Source organism: Hordeum vulgare, chromosome 5H (genome assembly GCF_904849725.1).
Source record: "Hordeum vulgare subsp. vulgare chromosome 5H, MorexV3_pseudomolecules_assembly, whole genome shotgun sequence".
NCBI classification, from domain to species: Eukaryota; Viridiplantae; Streptophyta; class Magnoliopsida; order Poales; family Poaceae; genus Hordeum; species Hordeum vulgare.
In genome coordinates, this window is record NC_058522.1 from 194,836,563 (window position 1) to 194,849,364 (window position 12,802).

At 50.1% G+C, this 12,802-nt stretch overlaps 1 protein-coding gene across 3 annotated transcripts in view; it reads right to left on the bottom strand.

Annotated features, from left to right (window-relative positions):
* Positions 1-450: 450 nt before the first annotated feature.
* Positions 451-12,802, bottom strand: part of LOC123452164 (cell division protein FtsZ 1) — a 33,980-nt gene continuing 21,628 nt past the window's right edge. Inside the window, exons 2-3 of one of the 3 annotated variants that reach the window (XM_045128768.1) lie at positions 1,227-1,344; positions 451-1,097 (exon numbers count right to left, since the gene is read on the bottom strand). In XM_045128768.1, coding sequence (XP_044984703.1) covers positions 732-1,097; positions 1,227-1,344 — 484 coding nt within the window. In that variant the 3' untranslated portion in view covers positions 451-731. Of the gene's footprint in view, positions 1,345-12,802 lie in introns of all 3 variants that reach the window. The other 2 variants (XM_045128767.1, XM_045128766.1) reach the window with 2 other exon arrangements.

Here is a 12,802-nt window from a genome sequence, read left to right on the forward strand (position 1 = left end):
AATCTACTCTACCCCAGCTAAAATCAAATTATGGATTGCTAATGACCCATTACCCTTGTAAAATTGAAGATAATTACATTCATGCTACCCCGCCCTTTTCCTTTTAAAAAAAAAACAAAGAACATAAAGGTCATTATGCAATGTAAAACTTGAATTACAATTTATATAATCTGTTTTTCAAACATGTCCATCTAAATTATTTTTATAAACCAGATTATATAATCTATCTTCATAATCCAGATTATCATAATAGATAATCTATTACAGTTTCAAACAGGGCCTAAGTCTATATAAATCCGTATGTAGTCCACTAGTAAAACCTCTAGAAAGACTTATATTCAGGAACAGAGAGAGTAGTTATCTAGAAATAGAAGACGTGGTGAAACTCAAATAAAAATAACAACATGCATAATAAGAAAGCCTATTTCTGTCATCTACACTGCGTGATTCTTTTGCGTGGAAACCCATTTAGAAGTTAGCTTTACAACATACAGAGGCCATCTCAACATTCTAAGTTTGAACACAAGAGTAGCTAAACAGTAGTTTTAAATTGTGTGTTTACAACCACAATGACAGGATAAGTTATCTTAAAAACATATATAATCAAAGAACTAGAGACAAGTTACCAGGCACCAGCCGATGCATCCTCAAGCCTTATCTCAAGTTGAGTACACCTGTCTTACCTAGAGTTCAATCAGATTGTCACCATCAACACCATTCCTCTCGCTGTCTTACCTCGAGTTTAGATCAAATTCCCCCGATCGCCGCCACTCCTCTTGCATATCAGAGTTCCCATTATCTGGCTCATTCTCATCATTGAGGAAATCCTCGGATGGATCATCATCATCCCTTTGAGTGTTTTCCCATCCATCTTCAACATGTTCTTGTGCCATGTCATGACTAGGACCATCATCGCCTTGGGAAGCAGCAGAATTGGCCCTCAAAGGGCCATGACCAATCACCTCAGGGTGTGGTTGGGCTTCCACTCGAGCATGCTCAACCATCGCCATACGCATCTTAGCTTCAGCAGCTTCACGGCCTGCTTTCTCCCTAGATTCTATCTCTGCTCTTAGTTCCATCGAAGCCTGCTTCTCCTCCTGTAACAAAGCCTGCTCTAGCATGAGTCGCTCCTCCGACCGAAACTCACCGATGGCCCTTTTCTTGGTCATTATGTTGTATGCCAACACTTGCTTCTCAAAAGTTGTTGTGAACTCAGCAATTTTTACCAGAATGTTATGATCCCATTGCTGAAGACGAGAGGGAATCTGGCCAGTTGCATCGCTGTCAAGGATCCTGTCATCTTCTTCAGCCTCGTAGTCAGCAACAACATGGTAAGGCAATAACCTGATTTTTGCGGCAAAGGAACAGAGTATATCAGTACCTTTGGGTAGGGAAGTCAAGTGGAAAAAACCTTTGAGAAGTGTTACTGGTTGAAACTGCTCGCCTAACTCTAAACAATGGTTAGCACGATTTAAGAGGTGTTCCGAGTTCTGACAGGAATGTATTATTCCTTTTGTAATGTTGACTCATAAATTAAGTAACATGTTGCAACTTTAATATACTCCCTCCGCTCCTAAATACTCCCTTCGTCCGGAAATACTTGTTGGAGGAATGGATGTAACTAGATCTATTTTATTTCTAGATACATCCATTATTATCCACTTTTGTGACAAGTAATTCCGGACGGAGGGAGTAGAAGTCTTTTTTGAGATTCTACTATGGACTACATACAGAGCAAAATGAGTGAATTTACACTCTAAAATATGACTATATACATCCGTATGCAGTCCATACTAAAATCTTTAAAAAGACTTATACTCCCTCCGTTCCTAAATATAAGACCTTTTAGAGATTGCACTATGGACTGCATACGGAGCAAAATGAAATGAGTGAATGTATACTCTAAAACAAGTCTATATACATCCGTATCTAGACCATTTTGAAATCTCTAGAAGGTCTTATATTTAGGAACGGAGGTGGTATTTAGGAACGGAGGGAGTATCAGACTATGCATGCAATTAAACACGCCAAATCATTTTCTTCACATAAATAATATATATATCACATCTTCCTAAAGTCATGCTTTTGTCGAAAAGCAAAAGGAATGTAGAACCAAATTTTTAAGTGAAAGGGCTATTCCAGGACATCCCCTCACATCCTATCCACTTTTACAACTGAAAATGCCCACAGTAGCCCCTGAACTACCTTGAGAGTGAAATGAACAACTAAAAGTTAACCCCTTGGCACAATACCAACCTGGTTTTTGTTGATAACTGTGGCCAACTACTTGGGCAGTTAATGCTGAGTCAGAAGATTAATTAGCCCAAACAGGTTATTCATGGCACAGTGACCATGTAGACAAGGAGCGCAATGGGATAACTTGGCAAAGGGTCCGAGCAGTGGGGATAGGGCACTCACCCTCAACAACCAGCACCAGGGGTCATCTCTGTCAGGAATAATTGCTCCAAAGCTTACAAAACTTAGGTCACAGGCTAGTCTATAGGTAACAGACTAGGCTAAGAAACATATCTCCTCCTTCCTAACAAACCGTGTCTATTTTTTCAAACTGGACTACTACCTCCGTCCTGGTTTATTAATCCCATCGTATTTGGAGTGATACTTTGACCATGATTTTAACTTATCAAATATAAGTTCTACATAGAAAAATATTATTATCGGAAACTATATACAAATACGAATCCAATGATATAATATTTGGTGACATTGCATTAACATTTTGATAGTTAAATCTATGGTCAAAATTTGGCACAAAATACAATGGAGACCAATATACCAGGACGGAGGTAGTAATATCTTTGCCTGATACGACAGTTCTCTTCCTAACACAGCGCCACTCCGGCCACCACAGCCACCAAGACGGCCACCACTACGCCACTCCACTGCCAGCCGTGCTTCTCCCCTGCAACACCGTGGTTTCCCCCAGGTTTTTCCATTCCAAGGTATGTTCGTGAGGGCCTTGTGCTCTCGCTCTTCCCGCAACTGGCTGGAGATCCAGATCCGCCGCACCCGGCGAGTTGCCCTGCCTCTTCGGCCTCCGTCCCGAACTCCCTCCCTAAAGAGCCGCATGTCGTTGCTGCTTCCGAAGAGTCAGGCCCAATCAAGAAGGTTCGCTTTGCTGCTGCTGAAGATCTGCAGCTTCTAGATACTCGGAGGAACATCCATGACGCTCCCAAGCCTTGCCTCAAGACGGCCTTGTCTGCGGCCTTCAAGGCCGACCGGGGTGGACTGCGCACTCCTGCATCCTCAAGCCTTATGCCGTGTCGCGTGTCTTCAATTGAGCCACCGAGTCCGGAAGCCAGCTCAGAGGAGGGTTGGGTGCTCGTTCGAGCTCCAAACCGGTGGAGAGCCCTGTCTCCCAAACACCGCCATCCAAGATGATGGTCCCCGCCTTCTTATTCCCCTCCATCAGGCAGAAGCTTTGTCAAACACCACCGCCGAACCTACCATCGATGCCTCAGCCAGGACACTGCAAGGTTGACTACCCCGACCCTACAAATGTCTGATCTGTCGACGGAGTGGGCACCGTGCCCGTCAGTGCACCAGCAAGTCGCCACCACCTCCACAAGAACGCCTCCCGTCTCCACCGACACTGCTGATGCCCCCACCGGCTATTGCTAATGGAAGGTTTCAGGCCCTCTTCCGCGGCGTGGATCCATGCGCTCCCTCTAGACGTACTGATGGTCGGCGCCGAGAAGGCAGGGCCAATCGTGGCTATCATGATGATGACCGAAGCCGTGGCCTGGAGCACCTGATCCATGACGCCTGAATCATCAACAGCAGCTGGGTGCAACGCCTCCCCGACGTTGTTGTCATCCCAGCTTCGGACAGGAGGCTCACAGACCGCCCAGCTGACAGGCCGGCAAGTTGCACGCGCTCTAGTGCAAGAGCAGCCAGCCCACGCAGCGAAGAAAACTGCGGAAGATCGCCGCCGCCTTGCACCCGCACCACATTCAGAGATATCATTGTGTTGTGCCCTTCCTCGCCTGCCCCTGCGAACCATGGAAGACCGTCCCCACCATCCCCCCGCACTACATACCGGGACATCATCGAGCTGCAGCCAACCCCGACTGCACCTGACTGGCTATGTCGCGTGGCGCCGTGCCTGGGCTCGCAAGAGCTGCAGGCGGGTGCGCCACCGGGCTGGCCTGCTCAGTCACCGTCTTGTCTGCTGCAGCGTGCCACCTCCCCGATTCGAAGCTCCCTCTCACCGCCCCATGAGCATGACGTCTACTGTGACTCTGGTAACGAGCCAAGCACGCCTATCTTCGTGCCTCGTCCTGCTGAATCCCAGGTGCTCCTCAACGTTGGTCAAGCACGTGAGATGCCCGGGGAGCCGTCCCCTGACTCGGCGCTCTTCACCCCAGTCCCGTCTACAACCCGGAGGCAGAACCACCGGAGCCGACCACTCTGATCTTCATCTCGATGTCCAGCCCAGCTGGGGACAGGCCCGCGGTTCACTCGCCGCTGTTCGTCACTTGTGCTCCAGCCCTGCTGCCTCCTCCAAGCTCTACACCGCCCAGGCCACCCAAGACAAAGAGGAAAACACCCGCTGGAGTGTCGGGCTTCAACCTCACCCGCAGTAGCCCGTGGTTTCAAGCAAAGAAGAGGACGATGCCGGTGGCACAGATGGCAGAGAGGCTCCTTTGTCAACGCATGGGCATCATCGACGAGGGCCAAGAAGTTACAGAAGACACCATTAGCAAGTCTGTTGCCATGTTTCATGGGCAGCTCCCTGACATCACAGTGTCGGCCCTCCGGGCCCTCTTCAACCTGGACTGCGACCTGGCAAAGGCAGTGGAGGATGCCTTGATGGAGCATGGCGGCAGCGCTGGAACAGAGCTGCAGACCGCGAATGGAGATGCCGACGGCAAGACTGGACTGTCCGGTCCCTGAAGAAGTAGCTAGTTCTTTATGTTAGCTAAGACCCAATGTATCTTTCTGTTTGTGTGTGTACGCCTGTTTCTGGCTGTTGATGAAGATAGCCACCCCATATGGCCCTGGCAAGGCGAGTGTGTGTGACCTGTGCCTGCTGCTGTCCCCTGAAGATGAAATGTAATCGCTACAGCTCCTGCTACCTGATGTTGCTCAAAGGAATGTGCCTCACTTGTTCATGTCAATTTGCTCCTGCTATGTCCCACTTATGCCTGTTGCAGCTTGCAGTTTCTCAATCGTCGTATCTCAAGTCCCAATATGTGTGAACAAAACATGTGTATTCTGAACTCGAACGTCCGTGGTTTGAATTGCCCCAACCGACGAGCTACCATCCGGGAAACCATCGCAGCTACACCTTGCCACCTTATCTGCTTACAAGAAACCAAGCTTGAGCACATTTCGACGACCTGCTTGGCTCCACGGTGTCTCGAGAGTGCACCCTCGACCTCTCAGACCTCATCACGCCGGCCAGCCTAGACGACCTCGATGCGCCCTTTTGCGCAGAGGAGATTTGGCAGGCGGTAAAGCGGTTGACAGCGCGCAAGGCATCAGGACCGGATGGCTACACCGCCGAATTCCTGCACGCCTGCTGGCCCATTGTTCGACAGGACTTCCTCGACGTGTTCCAGCAGCTGTACGTGCTAAGGGGACGAGGTGTCAGCTCCCTGAACCAGGCCCTCCTCATGCTGATCCCCAAGCGCGCGGACACGACTGGCCTTGCTGATTACAGGCCCATAAGCCTGATCCATCTCGTGGCCAAGGTCTTCGCGAAGGTCCTGTCGCTACGCCTCGCCCCCAAGCTCAATGACCTCGTCAGCGCAAACCAGAACGCGTTCATCCCAGGGCGCAGCCTGCACGACAACTTCATCCTCATGTGGCAATCTGCGCGCCTGCTACACCAACTTGGAGCCCCGCGCGTGCTTCTGAAGCTGGACCTAGCACGCGCCTTCGACTCGATCAGCTGGGCGTTCCTCTTCGAAGTCTTGCGCCAATACGGCTTTGGCGACCGCTTCCTGGACTGGCTGGCGATTCTTCTCTCAACAGCCAGCACCAAGGTGCTCTTAAACGGCACGCCTGGCCCCGCCATCTGGCACCGCCGCGGTCTACGACAAGGCGACCCCCTGTCGCCCCAGCTCTTCGTCCTCGCGGTGGACACCCTAGGGCGCCTGCTGCACCGCGCCACCGAGCTCGGCATCCTGCAGCAACTGCACCCCCGCCGCTCACTTCCCGTCGTCTCGCTCTACGCCGACGACGTGATTCTCTTCTACCACCCCTCGCGCGGCGAAATCGAGGCAGTAAAGAGCATCCTGCAACTCTTCGGGCACGCCTCTGGACTCCAGGTTAACTTCCTGAAGAGCTCTGCCACGCTGATTCGCTGCGACCCTGTCGCGGCCGCGCCCGTTGTCGACCTGCTTGGGTGCCCCATTGTGGACCTGCCCATCACCTATCTGGGCATCCCATTGACAATCCGGCGCCCAACTGCAGCCCAGCTACAGCCCGTCGTCGACAGGACCGCCGGCATGCTCCCGTGCTGGAAGGCGCACCTCATGAACAAGGTTGGTCGCCTCGCATTTGTTAAAGCTGTCCTGAGCGCGATCCCTATTCACCAGCTAGCACCGCCGAAAAAGACAGTCAAAGCGCTGGTGAAAATCCAGCGGGGGTTCCTATGGGCAGGGCGCGCTGATGCCAATGGTGGCAACTGCCATGTCAATTGGCAGCGTGTCGCGCGCCCAATCTCATTGGGTGGCCTCGGCGTCCGCGAACTGGAGCGCTCCGGCCTTGCGCTGCGCATGCGCTGGCTGTGGTTCAGCCGCACTGATAACACCAGATCATGGAGTGGCCTCAACCTGCAATTCTCGGCGGAGGAGCGCGACTTCTTCGCCTCCACCACCATGCAGCTCGGCAACGGCCAGCAGGCCCTTATGTGGGAAGACAGATGGCTTGAGGGGCGTGCCATCCGCGAAATCGCGCCCCTGCTGCATGCATGCATCCCCAAGCACCGGCGCAAGCTACGGACCGTGGCCGACGGGCTGCAAGCTCACAAATGGGCACGGGATAATCATGGCATGCTTGGGATCCAAGAGGTTGGCCAATACCTACAGCTCTGGCACAAGATCGAACACACGACGCTCTCCAATGAGCCTGATCACCTGCTATGGAAGTGGACTGCAAGCGGCACTTATACCGCGCAATCGGCCTACAAAGCTACCTTCCACGGCTCCATCTCATGCGATGCCTGGAAACTCACCTGGAAGTGTTGGGCGCCGCCGCGCGTCCATTTCTTCCACTGGCTCGCCCAGCTCGATCGCTGCTGGACGGCTGACCGGCTAGCCAGAAGAGGGTTACAGCATCCCCCACGGTGCCCCCCTATGCGACCAGGAACCAGAAACCATGCACCACCTCCTCCTCGCCTGCCCATTCTCCCGGCAAGTTTGGCACGAGGCCCTGGCCTGGCTGAGGATGCCCTATCGCCCACCCGATTGCGAGGAATCACTCAATGCTTGGTGGACCACCGCGAGGCGGACTAGGCCGAAGCTAATGCGCAAAGGCCTCGCATCCATGACCCTGCTCGTGCCTTGGATGACATGGAAGCACAGAAATGACTGCGTGTTTGACAGAGGCCGCCCCTCGACCACTAGCCTGCTAGCGAAGATCAAGGAGGAAGCAGCGCTTTGGCCAGAGCCGGCGCACAAGGCCTCAAAGCCGCGATACCACAGACCTGGGACGTCCACTGATTTTCTTTCCTAGCCCTGTAACCTCCTAGGAGGATTGTAACTCAAACCCCTATCTTTTCAATGAAATGAAACGCAAAAGTCTTTTGCGTTTTCTCGAAAAACACCTTCATGGCTGCCTCTCTTGGAGGCCAGCGGCTCAAAGGCTTCGCCCAACAACCCGCTCTTGGTACGCGTGGTGGCATCCTGATGTTGTGGGACGAAGACCTGGTGGAGGTCCAGAACATTAGCACTGGAGCGTTCTTCCTTTCTGCTACAATCAAATTGACTAGTACCAACACTTCCTTCAAATTCACAACCGTCTATGGACCAACTCGTAGCAACCTCAAGGACATTTATTTCCAAGAGCTGATCAGTGAGAAGCCTACTCCCGGTACTAGATGGTTGCTGGCTGACGACTTTAACCAGATTTACCATGTAAGAGACAAGAATAGGGTCAACAGTGATCGTAGCCGCATGACACGTTTCCGCAACGCCCTAAATTTTTGTGAGCTAAAGGAAATACATCTGCAAAACAGGAAATTCACTTGGAGCAATGAGCAAAGTGATCCAACCATGAGCAAGCTAGGCTCCTTTTTTTGCAATGAAGACCGAGACATCGCTTTTGGCAATCATTTGTTGCATGCCCTCTCTTCATCCCTCTCCGACCACTGCCCTCTTCTCCTCGCAAATGATCATGGACCGTCTAAGTCAAAGTGCTTCCGCTTCGAAAATTTCTGGATCAAAATGCCCGGCTTCAGGGAGGTTGTTCAAGGTGCTTGGAACCTTGAAACGAGCCACATAGACCCCTACCATGTCTTATTCCACAAACTCAAGAAAACCAGTCAAGCTCTCAGAAAATGGAGCAAGACAAACTTTGCACACACCAAGGTGCAGCTGCACATGGCACTAGAGGTCATCCTCTGTCTGGACGTGGCCCAAGAGCTCAGGCCTCTCAGCGTGGAGGAACGTGATATATGAAGGCGGCTCAAGAGAAAGGTTGTTGCTCTGGCAGTGATGGAACGCGCCCGAAAGAGATAAAACTCAAGAATCACCAACCTCAAAGAAGGTGATGCTAACACATGCTTCTTTCATCTGCGGGTTAACCACAAAAGAAGGAAGAACTTCATTCACCGACTGAAGCATAAGAATGGCTGGGCTGTTGATCATGACCACAAAAAGTCCCATCATCCAAAATCACTTTGCCGAGGTCAACAAGCGCGGGCCGCCCCGCCACAAGGATTTCAACTGGGATAACATTCCGGTGCCCACATGCGACCTTTTGGGTCTCAGGACGGCCTTTCCTATGGAGGAGGTTAGGAGCACGATTTTCGATCTCCCCCGTGACAAAGCGTCGGGTCCCGATGGCTTCACTGGCGCCTTCTTCAAGGAGTGTTGGGAGATAATCAAGGATGACATTATGATTTGCCGTGAGCCACTTCTCAAATTTGCACACTACCAACCTCCGATGGCTCAACTCAGCCAACATTGCCCTCGTACCAAGAAAGATGGGGCCAAGAGCATCTCTGACTTTTGGCCTATTAGCCTCATCCACGCCATTGCAAAGATTCTTGCCAAAGTGTTGGCTTCATGTCTAGCTCCTCATATGCACAAATTGGTCTCCACTGCACAAAGTGCCTTCATAAAGAAAAGAAGTATCCGTGATAACTTTATCTATGTCAGAAACCTAGCAAGAAAGCTCAACAGAAACCGCTCCCTGACTCTATTGTTCAAACTGGACATCAAGAAGGCCTTCAACTCAGTGAGATGGGACTTCCTTATGGACCTATTGAGGCATCTTGGGTTCCCGGCCAGATTTCAAGATTGGGTTTCGGCATTGCTCTCCATGGCCACCTCAAGGATTTTGCTTAACTGTGGTGGGTGACCCGTTGAAGCATGGCTGCGGTCTCCTACAGGGAGATCCGTTATCCCCACTATTGTTCGTCCTAGCAATCGACCCCTGCACCATCTTCTCAACAAGGCCACTGATCAAGGATCTCTCCATCCCATTTGTGGAAGAACACCGACCATCAGGACGTCCATGTACGCCGACGACGCAGCCATCTTTATCAAACCCACTAAGGAGGACGTCTGCTTTCTCGCTTCCACCCTGGCCGCTTTTGGGGAAGTGACTGGCCTGATCACTAACTGTGCTAAAAGTCTGGTGGCTCCAATTCGTTGTGACAACATAAACCTCGATGACATCCTACAGGCCTTCCCGTTTCCAATGAGATATCTTGGCCTCCCACTGTCGGTCAAGCGCCTCAAAAGCATTCACTTCCAAGATCTGTTGGACAAGGTCGCCGGCAAGCTTCCTCCATGACCGGGAAGGCATGTCGCCAGTGCGGGTCGTGTGGTCCTTGTCAAGGCGGTCCTCACGGCCATTGTAATTTATCATCTCATGTCACTTGACATCTCTACGCAGATCCTTCATGCAATTGACAGCCTTCGGCGTGCTTACCTTTGGGCGGGTACTGACAAAGTTTCAGAAGGCAAATGCAAAATAAACTGGGAACTAGTCTGTAAGCCTAAGCAATTTGGCGGATTAGGCATGCTCAACTTGGACAAATTCGCTCAGGCACTCCACCTCTGATGGCTATGGTTCGAGTGGGTGGAAAAAAGCAAGCCATGGATCGGCATGGGGTCCCCATGCTCCGAGGAGGACCGCAAATTTTTTTGCGGCTGCCACAACGGTCACTGTGGGGAATGGGTGCGCAGCAAGGTTTTGGACTTCGCCATGGCTGCATGGTTTGTGCCCTTGTGACATTGCTCCCGTCAGAAGAACTACTCCGTCCAGCAGGCCCTTAACATGTTCAGCAATTTACTACTCCGTCCAGCAGGCCCTTAACATGTTCAGCAATTTTCTGACCTCTGGGAGAAGATTTCCATGATTGCTCTGAATGAAGACATAAAAGACTCCATCATTTGGAAATTCACTAAGAACGGGGTGTACTCTGACATCCTCAGCCTACAGAGCACAATTTGAGGGACTAATTTTGTCTGATCTCGTCCACTGTGTGGAGTGGAGGGTCTGGAACACCCCCCCCCCCCCCCCCCCATGCAAATTCTTCTCTTGGCTAGTCATTCAAAACAGGATTTGGACATGAGATCGGCTGATACGTCGCGGTTGGCCAAACTGTGGCCTTTGCCCACTTTGCAAGCAATGTCAGGAGTCGACTGCCCACCTCCTTTTCCAAAGCCACTACACCACCCGTGTTTGGAACCATATTCTTCCATGGCTTGGCATACATCACATTTCTACGGCGGCTTGGCAGACATGGGCATCTGTGAGAGAATGGTGGAACAACAACCTTCAAATTCGTCTTGGCTCACCTAAGGCGCTAGCCACGCTGATGATGCTCATCTCATGGGAGATATGGACGAAGCGTAACGCAAGGGTCTTCCAAAACACGGCCATCCCTTCCATGGTTCTAATATGTAAGATAAAGAGGAGGTGTCTTTGTGGGCGATGGCGGGTGCGAAGCACATGAGTGTTGTAATGCCGCGAGAGTATACCTTTATTTAGCCGCTTTGCGGCTCTTATTTGAATCCTCCCTTCTTAATCACTTCTTAATCAATGAAATGGCAAATATTTTGCCTTGTTTCAAAAATATTATACTATCAACTAACATTATTTGGTTCCTAGCTGCCCATATCTGTCTAGACAGCGCATAACACTCAAGCCCGCTTTACCAAATGTCATGTCATTTTGCCATTGACTGGCATCTAAGAATGCATGCCCATACAAACCAAATACCAATGTTGATGAGCGACGGGGAGGGCATGTCGTAGATCTTCAATCGTTGCCTATCAAAGTCAGCCCATCACAGGTGTGGGAACTTGAACGGGTCACATATAATGATGATCCTGACGGTTGCTAGGTATACCTAGATGTCCATTCCAAGATGACTCCACATGAAGTCGGTGCTGATGTTGGGGTAGTGAAGGTAGAAACTAAACACCCATCAATGTATAGTCCAAGAAAGAATGATGGCTGACTTGCAGGTGGTCATGGTCTGCAGAAGAAACGAATAATGACAACAGTGGTGTGGAGAAACTACTTGATCACGTTGTCATTAGTGTATGATGGTAGTCATCCATGACAAGATCATAGGTGGCCTACCACACGAGATGTTAAGGTAGTTAAGGTAAACACTAAACACCGATCAACGTGTAGTCCAAGAAAGAATGATGGTTGACTTGCAAGTGGTCATGGCATGTCTAAGAAACGAATATGATAGCAGTGGTGTGCAAAACTACTTGATCATGCTGACGTCAGTGTATGATGGTAGTCGTCCATGGCGAGACCATAGGTGGCCTATAAGTGCATCTCCATTATACCATAGTTGGTTTTGATGATTTATGACAGAATCATTGAGAGAATCAATGTTTCATTGAGCTTATTTCAGGTATAACATGTGATCTTATTGTGCATCAGGTTTGGCTACAAGTGGAAGATCATTGGTGACCCCCCCCCCCCCCACACACACACACACATAAACACCCCACCCCACCCTCACAAGATCTTTTTCTAGGGACCCAATTCTTATCAAGTCGGACTCATAATAATCATTTCTCTTTAGCAAAGAATGACCTTGGTTGTCAAAGGATTGAACAACCGGGGCACATTTACTTATGATACCTAGTTGGCATCGATAACAAGGATCTAATGAATTATGAGTTTAAGGATTCTCTTTAGCAGTTGTTGTCCTCATCAAGCTCTCATTATGTATTTTCTAGGCTCTTAGTGGATCCAAGATTCACATTGAGTATAGGTCAACCGTACTATGAAGAGGGGCACAAGGAAGTACTTTTGTTTGAACTCCAGGAACAAATCCTAGAACCATTTGGGCCTAAATCAACGTGGATGTAAGATAGTGCCAACTATTTGAACCACGGGAAAACATCCTCGTGTCAACCAATGTTTGCATTCTCTACCTACTCCCTTACTTTCATGCAAGTTGTTCTATTTCCACTACTCTACTCATGTTACTTGCTTGATTACTTAAGTATTAACTAGCCTCTTTGTGCTCAAAACTATCAAACCCTAAAATTACATATATCTTTCTGTATAGTCTATTCACACGCCCTGCCCTGCCCTCTAGACCATATAAGCTAGATCCATCCAAGAGACCTTA